Source organism: Orcinus orca, chromosome 19, assembly GCF_937001465.1.
Source record: "Orcinus orca chromosome 19, mOrcOrc1.1, whole genome shotgun sequence".
Classification (NCBI taxonomy): Eukaryota; Metazoa; Chordata; class Mammalia; order Artiodactyla; family Delphinidae; genus Orcinus; species Orcinus orca.
Window position 1 is genome coordinate 11970391 of NC_064577.1, and position 12295 is coordinate 11982685.

The window sequence follows — 12295 nt, forward strand, 5'->3', positions numbered from 1 at the left end:
GCCTAGTTACCTTGGTCTGGAGGCCTAAATTAGCAATCTCGCTTGGGCAGGACTAGACCTGCAGGAGCTGCAGTGGTGTCGCCCCGTCCACCCGTACACAGCCCGAGTGGAGGTCCTGCTTCTTTCAGCCCTCGCTGCCTCTCTCCCGCCGGCGGCCGCGTGGAGGGCGCTCAGCCGCACACCCCATCTCGCCCGCTGCGCACTCACACAAACACCGCCCCGCTTTTCCACGCCCGGGCAGTGCGTGCCCCCGGCCGGGACTCGCTCTGTGGTCTGCACGCGGAGCGGCGCGCGTCCCGCTCCGTGCACTGCTCTCGGCCGGGCTCGGAGTTTAATCTCACACACAGTGTCCGGCTTCCTGTCCTCATCACACACACACCCCCTCCCGCCCCGTTTCCCTGGCCCCTCCCTCTCTCCAGCCCGATCCGCCCGCCGGCTCCCCCTCCCCCGATCCCTCGGGTCCCGGGATGGGGGGGCGGTGAGGCAGGCACAGCCCCCCGCCCCCATGGCCGCCCGTCGGAGCCAGAGGCGGAGGGGGCGCCGGGGGGAGCCGGGCACCGCCCTGCTGGCCCCGCTCGTGCTGGGCCTGGGCCTGGCGCTGGCCTGCCTTGGCCTCCTGCTGGCCGTGGTCAGCCTGGGGAGCCGGGCATCGCTGTCTGCCCAGGTGAGGCCCGCCTGCACACCCCTCCCTGGGCAGATCAGGAGCGGACTCTGCCGAGCAGCTGATGGGGCCGGGTGGGCCGAGGGCAGGGGGCCAGGAAGATGGGTGGAGGGTGAGATGTCAGGTGGAGAAGGACAGGGTGACGCTGCCTCCTTCCCAGCAGGAGCCTTCCCAGGGGGAGCTGGTGGCAGAGGAGGACCCCGACCCGCTGGTGAGTGGGGGTGGGTGCTGGCCTCGGGCTGCTGGGCATGGGAAGTGTGTGCCGGCTGAGGATGCAGGGTGTGCCCCGGTTGTGCCAGCCGTGTGCGGGGGTGTGCACCAGCCGCGCCGTGGGGCATGGGTACGTGAGAGAGAGGGTGACAACTGTGTGTGAGGGGTTTGTGCCGCGCTTGTGGCAGCCGAGCGTTTAGTGGCCGTGGTGGAAGTGCGAGTGTGTGGGAGTCTGCGTGGGAGAGGGATGCTGGCTGTGTGTGTGGTGCGTGTACCCACTGTGCATGCTGACTGGGTGTGGGCGTGTGTGCAATGTACCAATGGCTGGTTGGGCGGAGCAGAATAGGGGGATGTGGCTGGTTGTGGGAAGGGGGGCGAAGGCTGCGGCCTGACCCTGGAACTTGCGTCCTCGTGGCCCTGGCCACTCTTGGCTGGGAGGCTCGGTCCCTCCCTAAGACTTCTGTGCCTCTTGCTGGCTGGGGCCTCTCGTGACGGGCCCCCTGTCGGTCTCAGTTTATGTCTCTGGGAGTCCCTGGCAAGATCCTGGTTTAGCCCTGCCCTTAACGTCTCTAGGACCTGAATCCCCAGACAGAGGAGCGCCAGGATACCTTGCCTTTCCTGAAACTGGTTCGGCCTCGCAGGAGTGGTGAGCAGCCCTTTATCCCAACCTCAGGAATAATAATAGCGGCTGGTCTGTGGTGGCTTCTGGACTCATTATTGCTTTTGTTCATCATAACAGCCCCGTGAAGCAGGCAGAGCAAAACCCATTATCCTCATTTACGGATAGAGAAACTGAGGCACTGAGAGTAAAGGGGGGGTTCAGAGTCATGGAAACTCGAACCTAGAATTCTGACCCTCCCTCTGAAGCTCCTTCCATGGCATAGACCTGCTTCTCGCTTCAGACCCTACCCCAGATATGAAGGCGGGATGGCCAGGAATTAGGAGAACCCCTGGGGTCCTGATGAAGATGAGGTGGGGGAGTCAGGCCTGAAGCCCAAGAAGCAAAGAGACTTATGACTGGGGTGACCATGTGACCACGGATCCAGGTTTGCAGGGGGCTGTCCTGGCTTACACCTGTTGGCTCAGGGCGATGATTAATAACACCCCTATTGCTCTCAGAAGCATCCCAGTTTGGATAATAAATTATCAGCGGCTCTACCTATGGAGGAAGATAAGGCCTGAGGTTCTGAGGCCAGGAGTCTGGATGAGAATAAGGATGCCAGGGTTTTGAGGGGGATGGGGCTGAGAGAGCAGCTCCTGGCCCCTCTAGACGTGGGGACTGCTTTGCCCATCTGTCTTTCTTTGATTCTCAGCACCTAAAGGCCGGAAACCACGGGCGCGCAGAGCGATTGCAGCCCACTATGAAGGTTGGTGACCGTGAGCCATGCCCAGGGAGAAGGGGTGGCAGAGGGGCAGGGCAGGGCTCACCAACCCTTTCCTGTGTCTTACAGTTCACCCACAACCGGGACAGGACGGAGCGCAGGCGGGTGAGACCCCATCCCCACCTCTGAGCTCTTCCCTGACCTCCATAGCACTGGCCTTCTAGACAAGGGCCCCCCCAAAACCTTGACTTCCCACCCTCATCCCCACCTTCAGCCTCAGAACCCCAGAAGCCAGTTCAGGAAAGTGCTTAGGGCTCGCTTCTCTCAGCTCCCGAACCTGAACTTTCTCCGTGACTCAGACATAGGACCCTGGGGGAGGCCCCTTCCCCTCCCAGAGCACAGGCAGATTCCCCCCACCACACCACCAGCCCAGCTTCTCCTTTAGCCCTCGCTTGTCTCCAAGAAGCATCTTTGATTTTTTTTTTCCTCTTCTTTCCCCTCCATATACCAAGAGTCTTCTTGCTCTGATCATTTTTCTCCAAATGTTTCCAGTCTCTGCTCTTCTTTTCCATCCCTACCCCACTCCCCACCTCAGCGCCATGACCTCGGAACCTCAAACTCATTCTCCAGTCCCTTCCCCATTCTAGACTTTCCCCGCCCCTACTCTGTCCCACCTGTGTTGCTAAGCTAAGCCCCCCTGAAGCCCGCCTTCCATTATTCTGTTGCTTTTCTGCTTGGATTGCAGCCTCTCCCTGGTCTGGTCTCAACCTATTTTCCTGACACACCCTTATGCCTTCTCCACATTTGTTGGGCTGACACCCCCTCCCCATCAGCGTGCCTCGTCTGGACTTTGCACATCCTGTTCTCTCACCTGGAATGCTCTTCCATGTGAGAGGTCAGGAGGCAAGACATGAGAGTGGCTTAGTCTAGGGGTCTAGCAGCAGAGATGGAGAGAAGTAGATGGATTCAGCGTGTGGCTTGAAGATCGGGTTTGCTGTGGGGATGAGAAGGATAAGGGAGGGGGGAATCAGAAATGACTTCTAGGTTTTTAACTTGGGCATCTTTGAGAATAATGTTGCCATTTATTAAAATGGGGGTTAACCAGGGAGGAAATAGGTTGCGAGGTGTGTAAATTAATAATTGAATTTGAGATCTAATAATAACTAAGTGGATATATAATAATAAACAAGTGAGTTTCACAAATACGTCACTGCACACGGTAGAGTACACATCCTGGGCAGGATGTGTAGGGTCAGGAGTCCTCACCAGATGGGGGTATTTAAAGCTGTAGGTCTGGATGAGACACCTAGGGGAAAGATGGGCTCCACAAGTGAAGCCCTGAGGCTCTTGGACCTTTACAAGTGGAGCAGAGGAGGAGAACCCAGCAGAGACTGAGAAGCAGCCAGAGAGAGGGGAAGAAACCCAGGGAGGGTGGTGTCCTGGAGTCTCGGGGGGGACACAGTTTTAAGAAGGAGGATGTGGCTGTCTGTGTTGAATGCAGATGACCAGTCACATGAGATGAGAACAGACAAATGACCGCTGGGTTTGGTAACATTAAAAGTCAACTGGTGACCTTGTCAAGGGCGGTGTCAGTGGTGTGGTCAGGATGGAAGCCAGCATGGATTAGGTTAAGAGAAAATGGGAACTAGGAATCGGAGACAGTGACAACCCTTTCCAGAAGTTTCTCTGTGACAGGAGCAGAGAAATGGGCCAGGAGGTAGAGGAGGATGTGAATCAAGGAAAAGTTTGGTCTTTTTAGTGGTAAACAATACTGCGTGAGTCTTAGCTAATACTTATTCAGTGTTTAATCTCATCTAATCCTTGAAACAGTCCTAAAGGAAGATAATCCAATCATCTCCATTTTACAGATAGAGGTGATGTAACTTGTCCGGGTCATGATGATACTAAGAGGTGGAGCCAGGATTTGAACCCAGCTACTGTGTGCTTGTGTTCCAGACACTGTGTGAGAGGCAACTGCTGGTGCATGGGTGGGGGAACCTGCAGGGCAACATCAAGAATGTGGGAGGGGGTGGGTTCCAGAAGAAAGAGAGGGACACATCATCCTATCACCATAAGAGGCTCAATGGCAAACATGAGAACAGGTTGGTTTGTGGTTTCGGTGGCAGGATGTGGGGGAGCCCTTAGCTGATGACTTCTAGGTCCTCTGGAGAACGAGGGAGACAGCGGCAAGAGAAATGATGCTAAAGCAAGCATAGTGGGGGAAAGAAGGACAACTGCCATGCAGTAAGGAATGAGTTGTGATTGTGAAACTGAGTGACACCACGGTCCCAGATACACCATGCCCTTAGCCACAACCAGCTCAAACTGGTTCCCTAGCCAGGAATGCCCTCTCTCCTTCTCTCGCCCTACTCTTCCTGCCCCAGGCCGACCTTCCTTTTTTCTGTATGGACCATTTATTTCAGCGGTTACCCAGACATTCATTCATTCGTTGACTCAACACACACGCCCTGAGATCCCACTGTTTGTAAGGACCCGGCTAGGTGCCCACAGTGAATAATACCCAGACCTCTTTACAAGGAATTGCTGTCCAGGAGAAGAGACAAGCATATAAATTTGTAAATTACAATGTGATACAACAACAACAATAAAGAAAGTAGCCAGAGGCGCGTGGCGGCACAGACGAGACCACTTTACAATGGGGTAAGGGACTCCTTCCCCAGGAAGGTGTGGGCCTAGAAGTGTGAGTGTGAGATGGACAGGGGGGGCAGGGGCCACTTGTGTAAAAGCCCCGAGTCTGCCAAGAGTATGACGAGGCTGGGGGACCGGGGCAGTGCCATGTGGCTGACGAGACAGAACTAGAAGAGCAACATGGGGTGAGGCCAGAGAAGAATATGGAGCCAGGTCACAAATGGAATCTGGAAGTTATCCTGAGGTCAAAACAAGAGAGGCAGGCTCGCATCTGCATTTTAGAAACGTCACTCTGTGGCTCTGTGTCGCTAGCCAGTAAACTGGACCAGGCAAGACTGGAAACAGGGAGTCCAAAGAGGAAGCAGGCTGGGAAGAGTCCCAGTGAGAAGTGGCAGGGGCCAGACCAGGGAGGGAGACAGAGCCGTTTAGGTGGCAGAATTGCTAGAAACTGGTGATCAGCGAATGAAACTGGTAAAGGAAAGAGTGGCTTGGGTGCCTGGTAAGAGGTAGAACCAGGAACCCAATGTGGGATACAGACAGTCAAGCACATTTGGGACAGGGGAGGACCAGGCTCAGTTTTTGGGGTTTTTTTGTTTGTTTTTTTTGTTTTTCAGGCTCAGTTTTGATGTAGGTGAGTGTGAGGTGCCAGGGGCTATTCTGATGGCAGGCAGGTAGCAGTGTCAGGAGGGGCAGGAAAGGGCAGGGCTGGAGGCTCAGGTTGGAGACTGCAAAATAAACGCCAAGGGAACCCCTAGGTGGGGATGAAAATGCCCAGCGAGCATTATGTTCTCCTTGAGAAAGCAGCAAGGACAGCGCACCGGGGCAGGCAGAGGGTGGGGCTGCTGGGGAAGGAAGCTGGCCGGGCTACTGAGATGAAGCCAGTGAAGCCCTGGAGAGTGGCCCATGGACCCAAACAAGAGAGAGCTGTTGCCACGGCCGCCTCCTTGCCTCTATCTTCTCACCAGTGTGTGTTTGGTGCCCACTCAGGGCAGGCTCAGCCCCAGGGGCTGGGGTGCAGTAACAAGACCAATACCTCTGTCCCCTGGGGGAGTCAGAGCCCAAACTATCACAGAAGGAAATAAAATGATTTCCCTCCTTGGTGACTGCTGTGAGAGAAACGGGGTGAGTGGAGGAGAGATTATCGGAGACGAGCTATTTCAGGCTGGGAGGACTGGGGAGGTCTCTCAGAGGGATCAGTCTGACAGAAGGGGCCAGGCAGGGGAGGAATCCTGTGGGGAGGGAAGAGCAGTAAAAGCCCTGTGGAAACAATGAGCTTGGTGCGCTGCAGGAACAGAACAGGGGCCGGAGTGCCTAGAGTCTTGTGACTTGGAGGAATGTGTGAGATTAGATGGGAGAGGTAAACAGAGGCAGCCCATAGAGGACCTGGGAAGCCACTTGAGACCCTGCTGTGTCATTTGATTATTTATCTTCTTTACAATTTGCAATTACCCTCATTCTAGACTTTTTTTTTTTTTTGGTAACAGCTTTATTGAGATATAATTCCCATTCTATATAATTCCCCCGTTTAAAGTGTACAATTAAGTTTTTAGTATATTCACAGAGTTGTGAGATTGTCACTACGGTAATTTTAGAGAGTTTTCATTACCTCAAAAAGAAACCCTGTACCCTTTACCCGCCACCCCATATTTCCGTGATCCCCGAGCCCTAAGCAACCACTAATCTACTGTCTCTATGTATTTGCTTACTTGGGCATTTCATAGAAATCATATAATACGTGGTCCTTTGTGACTGGCTTCTTTCACTTAGCATAATGTTCTCAAGCTTCCTCCGTATTGTAGTATGTATTAGTATTCCATTTCTTTCTTTTTTTTCCCCCTTGGCCCCAGCGCGTGGCTTGTGGGATCTTAGTTCCCCAGCCAAGGATCGAACCCGCAACCCCTGAAGTGGAAGTGCAGAGTCTTAACCACTGGACCGCCAGGGAAGTCCCATTATTGCATTTCATTTTATGGCTGAATCATATCTCATTGTATGGACTTAACACAATTTTCCTTATCCATTCATCAATGGATGGACATTTGGGTACCATTTTATTATTTTTAATTTTTTTTCTTTTTTCCCCTCTTTTTAGCTTGTTTTCCCATATTTTCCTTTTCTCTTATTTTTAATTTTAATAATCTAAGTAATGTAGGATTCAAGTAATGCATCGATACATTCTCCAAGTAGAAGAGCAAACAATACAGACACAAACTATAAAAGCCCCCATGCTTCTTCAATCCTCCTCTTCTCCCCAGAAGTGGCTGGTGACAACTTGCCCTGTTTGGTTCTGGTCATATACGTTGGGTTTCTTCACCGAACTTCCTATTACACTCCCAGCTCCCTAGGCCCTGGCGCCTCCCTTGCCCTGGGCCCTCTAGATATCTTCTGGGTAAGGTAGGCCCAAATGTTTATAAACTCAGTGGCTGGGAAGTGTGAGAAAGTTCTATAAAGGGATTTCCCCCTGTCTCTGAACATCCACATTCAGGTGTGGACGGGACGGTGAGTGGCTGGGAAGAGGCCAAAATCAACAGCTCCAACCCACTGCGTTATGACCACCAGAGCGGGCAATTTATGGTCACCAGGGCTGGGCTGTACTACCTGTACTGTCAGGTAAGCCCCACCTGGCTCCACGGGTAGAGCAGGAACTGAGGGAGAAGGGCTGGGCTTAAGGGGTGGGGGCAAGTTAAAGGTGGGGGAGGAGGAGCTTGGGGTCTGGGCTGGACAGGAGCCCAGGGCAAGCAGAGGCCTGGACTCCGCCCCCCGCCCCCCCCCCCCAGGTGCACTTTGATGAGGGGAAGGCTGTCTACCTGAAGCTGGACCTGCTGGTGGATGACACGCTGGCCCTGCGCTGCCTGGAGGAGTTCTCGGCCACAGCGGCCAGTTCCCTCGGGCCCCAGCTCCGTCTCTGCCAGGTGTCCGGGCTGTTGCCCCTGCGGCCAGGGTCCTCCCTGCGGATCCGCACCCTCCCCTGGGCCCATCTCAAGGCTGCCCCCTTCCTCACCTACTTTGGACTCTTCCAAGTTCACTGAGGGGGCCCTGGTCTCCCGATGGTTTGCCAAGGCCGCTGGCTCCCCACGGCAGCTCTCTGAGCACCCCAGTCCCCTCTGCCCACCCTGAGCGGCTCCTCCCCCAGAACTGCCTCTCCCTCTGTAGGCTGCCAGGGCACACTCAAGAGACGGCCATGCCACAGAAATAGTCCCCTCGTCTCTGACAGCTCCCCGCACCTCCAGCTCTCCACCTCACTAGCTCCCAAACCCCCATTTATCTCCTGACTCCCCACCCTGGCCGCAGCCCCCCAGGACACTGTGTTTACTGTACTCTGGGTGATGATGGGTCCTGAATACCCCTCTTCAGGCACTAAGAGGGGCTGGATGCCAGAGAGACTGGGACTAGGCCAGGAGTTCCCGAATGTGAGGGGTAAGAGACCAAGACATAATTCCTCCCCTGATAATTCCCTGTGGATTTTAAAAACAGATATTATTTTTATTATTATTGTGACAAAATGTTGATAAGTGGATATTAAAGAGAATAAGTCATGGTCGCTCTCTTTATTGGGCCTTAGGGGACATCCTCGGGGTAGCTGAGGGCCATGCGAAGGGGGTCTGGGAATTGGGGAGTGGGGGGCAGGACGCCCGGAATTCCAGGGCAATGTCCAGGCTTGGGAGTGGGGACCTACATGCCTCTAACGCCGAAGCATGAGCAGAGAGTCGAAAGGCAAACTGCCAGGAAAAAAAATCAATCCTCTGCCCAAGGTCCAGCAGAAGCGGCCTCATTTACCTATAGGAGGCGGGCTTCCTCCTGCGGGGAATCCCTGGGCTGGGAGGAACAGCAGCCCTTCCTCCTGGCAGCTTCGGAGACTTCAGCAGGTGCTGGCACAGCCCTGGCTGGGACGCGGGGTGGGAGCAGGCCCAGCATGGGGGCTCAGGGGCAGGAAGCGGGACGCCAGGGCCCGGGAACACGGACACCTGCGTCCTCGGGGCCAGGGAGGAATCCTACAGTGGCAGGGGCTTGGGCTGTCTCTTTCTCTCTTTGTCCAGAGCCTTATGTAAGAGCTTTTCTTGGGAAACAGGAAGTCCTGCCTGCCAAGTTCAGCACACAGGGAGTAGTGCAGGCCTTATTCCAACACACCCGGCCTGGCCTTAACCCCAGAACTCAGCCAGTTTCTTGCTTCCGCGACCCTGGTTCTCCTCCCCACTGACGCCCTCCCCTTCTTTCCCACCTTTGGTCTCTCTCAGCAAACTGCCCCAGAGATCTCGCCTGTGCCCGGGCCAGAGGGTCTTCCACTCTCACCCCTCGACCCTCAATGCTGCCCAGCTCGTCCCTCCATCCCGGCTTCTGGCACCATGCCCCATAGCCAGCCAACCTTCCCTCCCCCACTTCTGGGGCCGCCCTGGGGTTCCTGTGCTCTGGCCGCTCCTCCTGGGTGTCACTGGCAGCCCTGTCCTTCTTAGAGAGACTGACAACAAATTCTCCTGAGGCTGGAGGAGGGTGAGGGGTCTCAGGACAACACTGGCCCCGCAGCGGGGTGCCAGGAGCACCAACAGTGCCCCAGCTTGCTTTCTGCCTCCCTCCTTTTTATTCTCAAGTTCCTTTTTATTTCTCCCTTGCGTAACGCCCTTCTTCCCTTCTGCACCACTGCCTGCACGCCGACCCTCCCCGTCACCTCCTTGCTACCCCACTCCTGAGGCTACAGCTGTTGGCAGGGTCCCCAGCTCATGCCGACCTCATCTCCTTCTTTACTAGCCCCCAAAGGGCCCCCGGGAGACATGGGGGGCCCAGTCCGAGAGCCGGCACTCTCAGTTGCCCTCTGGTTGAGTTGGGGGGCGGCTCTGGGGGCTGTGGCTTGTGCCATGGTTCTGCTGACCCAACAAACAGAGCTGCAGACCTTAAGGAGAGAGGTGAGCCGGCTGCAGAGGACCGGAGGGCCCTCCGAGAAGGGGGAAGGGTATCTGTGGCTGAGCCCCCGGGAGCAGGTGAGTGAGGGGAGAAGGGTGTCTGGGGGAGAAGGGTGTCTGGGAGAGAAGGATGGGTGGCAGGGTGGTCTCCAGGCCTCTTGGTTCCAGCCGCCTGGTCTGCAAAGTTTTCAGTGGGTGCAAGAGAGGGTCCCAGGTTTGGAGGTCAAGGGAGCAACCATTTCAGGAAAGGAAATTGTTAAAGATTAATGCTTCTCGTACCTAACAGATCCTGGAGGACAGCCAGCACCAAGACTCAGGTTGCTGGGGAAAGGTGCAGGAGATGTGAGGCATTCCCGGGGCGGGGGAGGCCTGGGGGAAAGGCTTTCTGGGACCCTTGCATCTCAGCCTAACCCTGACCCTCTTTCCATGAGCAGAGCTCTGATGGCGTGGAAGCCCTGGAGAATGGGGAGAAATCCCGGAGAAGGAGAGCAGTAAAACAGAAGAGTGAGGCCCCCGGGGTGCAGCAGGGGTGGGAGGTGATCAAGCAGCACCGGGATTTGGAGACTGAGACCCTGAGCCAGGGGTGAGGGTGGAGGGCTGACAACAGGGCAACGGGGGCAGGCGGGCGCTGCTGAGATTTCCTCCTTCTCTCCCCAGAGAAGCGCTCAGTCCTTCATCTTGTTCCCGTTAACATCACCTCCAAGGGTGAGCACTATTTTCAATAATGGCTTTTGAGGAGAGGCGAAATCTAGGAACTGTGGGGCTGGCACCTGGGCCCAAGAGAAGCTTAGAGCAGAAAGTGTCTGAGTGCGCACAGAAACCCTGACTGCCACACTCCTTGCCTCCAGAGGACTCGGATGTGACAGAGGTGATGTGGCAACCGGCTCTCTGGCGTGGGAGAGGCCTGGAGGCCCAAGGATATGTCATTCGAGTCTGGGATGCTGGAATTTATCTGCTGTACAGCCAGGTACCCCCAAACACCCCCTGAGCCTCCCCTGAGGGCCTGGAGGCCTCTTCTCCCAAAGCCTTACGCCCCAGCACTGAGGGTTCCCAACCCCTATGGATACCCAACTTAGAGAGCACTTCTTCATTCCTCGGCTCCCTTGTCAGGGCTCCTGAGGCCGCCCAGACCTGAGCCACACTATCCCGTTTTCTTCATCGCCTCCCTTCCCTGCCAGGTCTTGTTTCATGATGTGACTTTCACCATGGGTCAGGTGGTATCCCGGGAGGGCCAGGGAAGGCAGGAGACTCTATTCCGATGTATACGAAGCATGCCCTCCAACCCCGACTGGGCCTACAATAGCTGTTACAGCGCAGGTGAGAGCCTGAGAGGTGGGTGAGCAGTTGAGGGTGGATGCGAGGAGAGCAGGGGATCTCTGACCTGGGGGCACTGGTGGGGGGGGCTACAGCAGGGGGTTGGAAGAAGCGTGGGTGTAGAGGCAGAGCTGAGGAGTGAAGGACAGAACACCTTGGTCCTTACAGGAGGCAGAAACAAGGTTGAGCTGGAGAAGGGAGGGCGAAACATCAGAGGATCTTTATGGCCGTGCTTCACTGAGCATCTCTTTTCTCCCTTTTCTCAGGTGTCTTCCATTTACACCAGGGGGATACCCTGAGTGTCATAATCCCCCGGGCAAGGGCGAAACTTAGCCTCTCTCCACATGGAACCTTCCTGGGGCTTGTGAAACTGTGATTGTGTTGTAAAAGGTGGTTCTGAGCTTGGAAGACCAGGGTGGGTTCATTTTGGAGACAGCCAAGAGCTGACTAGACAAAAGACAGGGAACAGTCAGGAACAGAGGCCTCTTCTGGGTTTGACTGGAATCCCAGGTTTGACAGCTCATGACTCTCCCTTTCTCCCTTCTCCCCCCCACCCCCACCCCCAGGACTTTGAATTCATAGATATTAAAGAGGTAGTAGAATATCCTGCTCTTAGTCTCCATCCAGCCCCAAATTCTTGAGGGAGTTGGGCGGGGGTGGGAAATGCCCGGCATTGTCTAGACTTGCTCTGGGTCCCACTGGAATGCTTCCAGAACAGCACCACCATCTAGCGGCAATCTGAGACAATGATCCTGCCTCTTGGCAGATGGCCACGACTCCTTCCGCCACTCAGGAAAACTCCTGGTTCTTTACCCCACACCTCTCTCTAGGTATCCTCTGCCTCTCCACTCCACAAGAAGCCTCATCTTCACTCTCCTCTCTCCATCTATTGGGGCCCAGTTTCCATCACTGACTCCAGAGGTGTAATTATTATGCGCCCGTCTGCAGAAGGTGCCCAACGACGACGGTGCCCTTGCAGCCACATCATTACTCTTCGGGTGCCAACTTTTGCCTTTCACGCTCTCCACTGCCCTGGCGCCGGCAGGCCACTCTAAGCCTCTCTGGACTGGGAGGGGAGCCGGGGAGCCTCGGATAAATCGTACGCCCTAGTCCTGATCCTGTATCACTCCTCTGATCTCTCCTTTCTGCGCAAGCCCTGCCTAAAGTTAAAAAATAAAAGAGAATAAATGGAACCTCGGATCCATTTCCCATGCTGCTGTGCCTCAGCTCCGTCCCCGTACCAGGAT

At 55.4% G+C, this 12295-nt stretch overlaps 2 protein-coding genes across 11 annotated transcripts; both read left to right on the forward strand.

The window, feature by feature from the left end:
* Positions 1-387: 387 nt before the first annotated feature.
* Positions 388-8376, forward strand: TNFSF12 (TNF superfamily member 12). Of its 4 annotated transcripts, none has more exons than XM_033422979.2 (7): positions 388-664; positions 822-872; positions 1445-1517; positions 2185-2238; positions 2323-2358; positions 7325-7449; positions 7617-8376. In XM_033422979.2, exons 1-7 carry the CDS (start codon positions 506-508, stop codon positions 7866-7868), a joined length of 750 nt encoding a protein of 249 aa, XP_033278870.1. In that variant the 5' UTR covers positions 388-505; the 3' UTR covers positions 7869-8376. The 4 variants fall into 4 exon arrangements, with proteins under 4 accessions (XP_033278870.1, XP_049558603.1, XP_049558604.1 ...); XM_004266910.4 differs by having other exon boundaries at positions 393-664; positions 825-872; XM_049702646.1 differs by lacking the exons at positions 2185-2238; positions 2323-2358 and having other exon boundaries at positions 392-664.
* A 144-nt stretch (positions 8377-8520) lies between these two features.
* On the forward strand, positions 8521-12241 carry TNFSF13 (TNF superfamily member 13). Of its 7 annotated transcripts, none has more exons than XM_033422974.2 (7): positions 8521-9812; positions 10021-10065; positions 10169-10238; positions 10392-10439; positions 10583-10701; positions 10913-11051; positions 11315-11657. In XM_033422974.2, the coding sequence occupies exons 1-7, from the start codon at positions 9555-9557 to the stop codon at positions 11422-11424; spliced, it is 789 nt and encodes a 262-aa protein (XP_033278865.2). In that variant the 5' UTR covers positions 8521-9554; the 3' UTR covers positions 11425-11657. The 7 variants fall into 7 exon arrangements, with proteins under 7 accessions (XP_033278865.2, XP_033278868.2, XP_033278866.2 ...); XM_033422977.2 differs by having other exon boundaries at positions 8521-9737; XM_033422975.2 differs by lacking the exons at positions 10913-11051; positions 11315-11657 and adding an exon at positions 11879-12241.
* The last annotated feature ends 54 nt before the right edge of the window (positions 12242-12295 follow it).

Coding starts and splice junctions, on each gene's coding strand:
- TNFSF12 (XM_033422979.2), top strand. CDS start 506: ATGGCCGCCCGTCGGAGCCAGAGGCGGAGGGGGCGCCGGGGGGAGCCG. Junction 1,518..2,184: donor GGTTCGGCCTCGCAGGAGTG/GTGAGCAGCCCT, acceptor TTTGATTCTCAG/CACCTAAAGGCCGGAAACCA. Junction 2,359..7,324: donor ACAGGACGGAGCGCAGGCGG/GTGAGACCCCAT, acceptor ATCCACATTCAG/GTGTGGACGGGACGGTGAGT.
- TNFSF13 (XM_033422974.2), top strand. CDS start 9,555: ATGCCGACCTCATCTCCTTCTTTACTAGCCCCCAAAGGGCCCCCGGGA. Junction 9,813..10,020: donor GGCTGAGCCCCCGGGAGCAG/GTGAGTGAGGGG, acceptor CGTACCTAACAG/ATCCTGGAGGACAGCCAGCA. Junction 10,702..10,912: donor TTTATCTGCTGTACAGCCAG/GTACCCCCAAAC, acceptor CTTCCCTGCCAG/GTCTTGTTTCATGATGTGAC.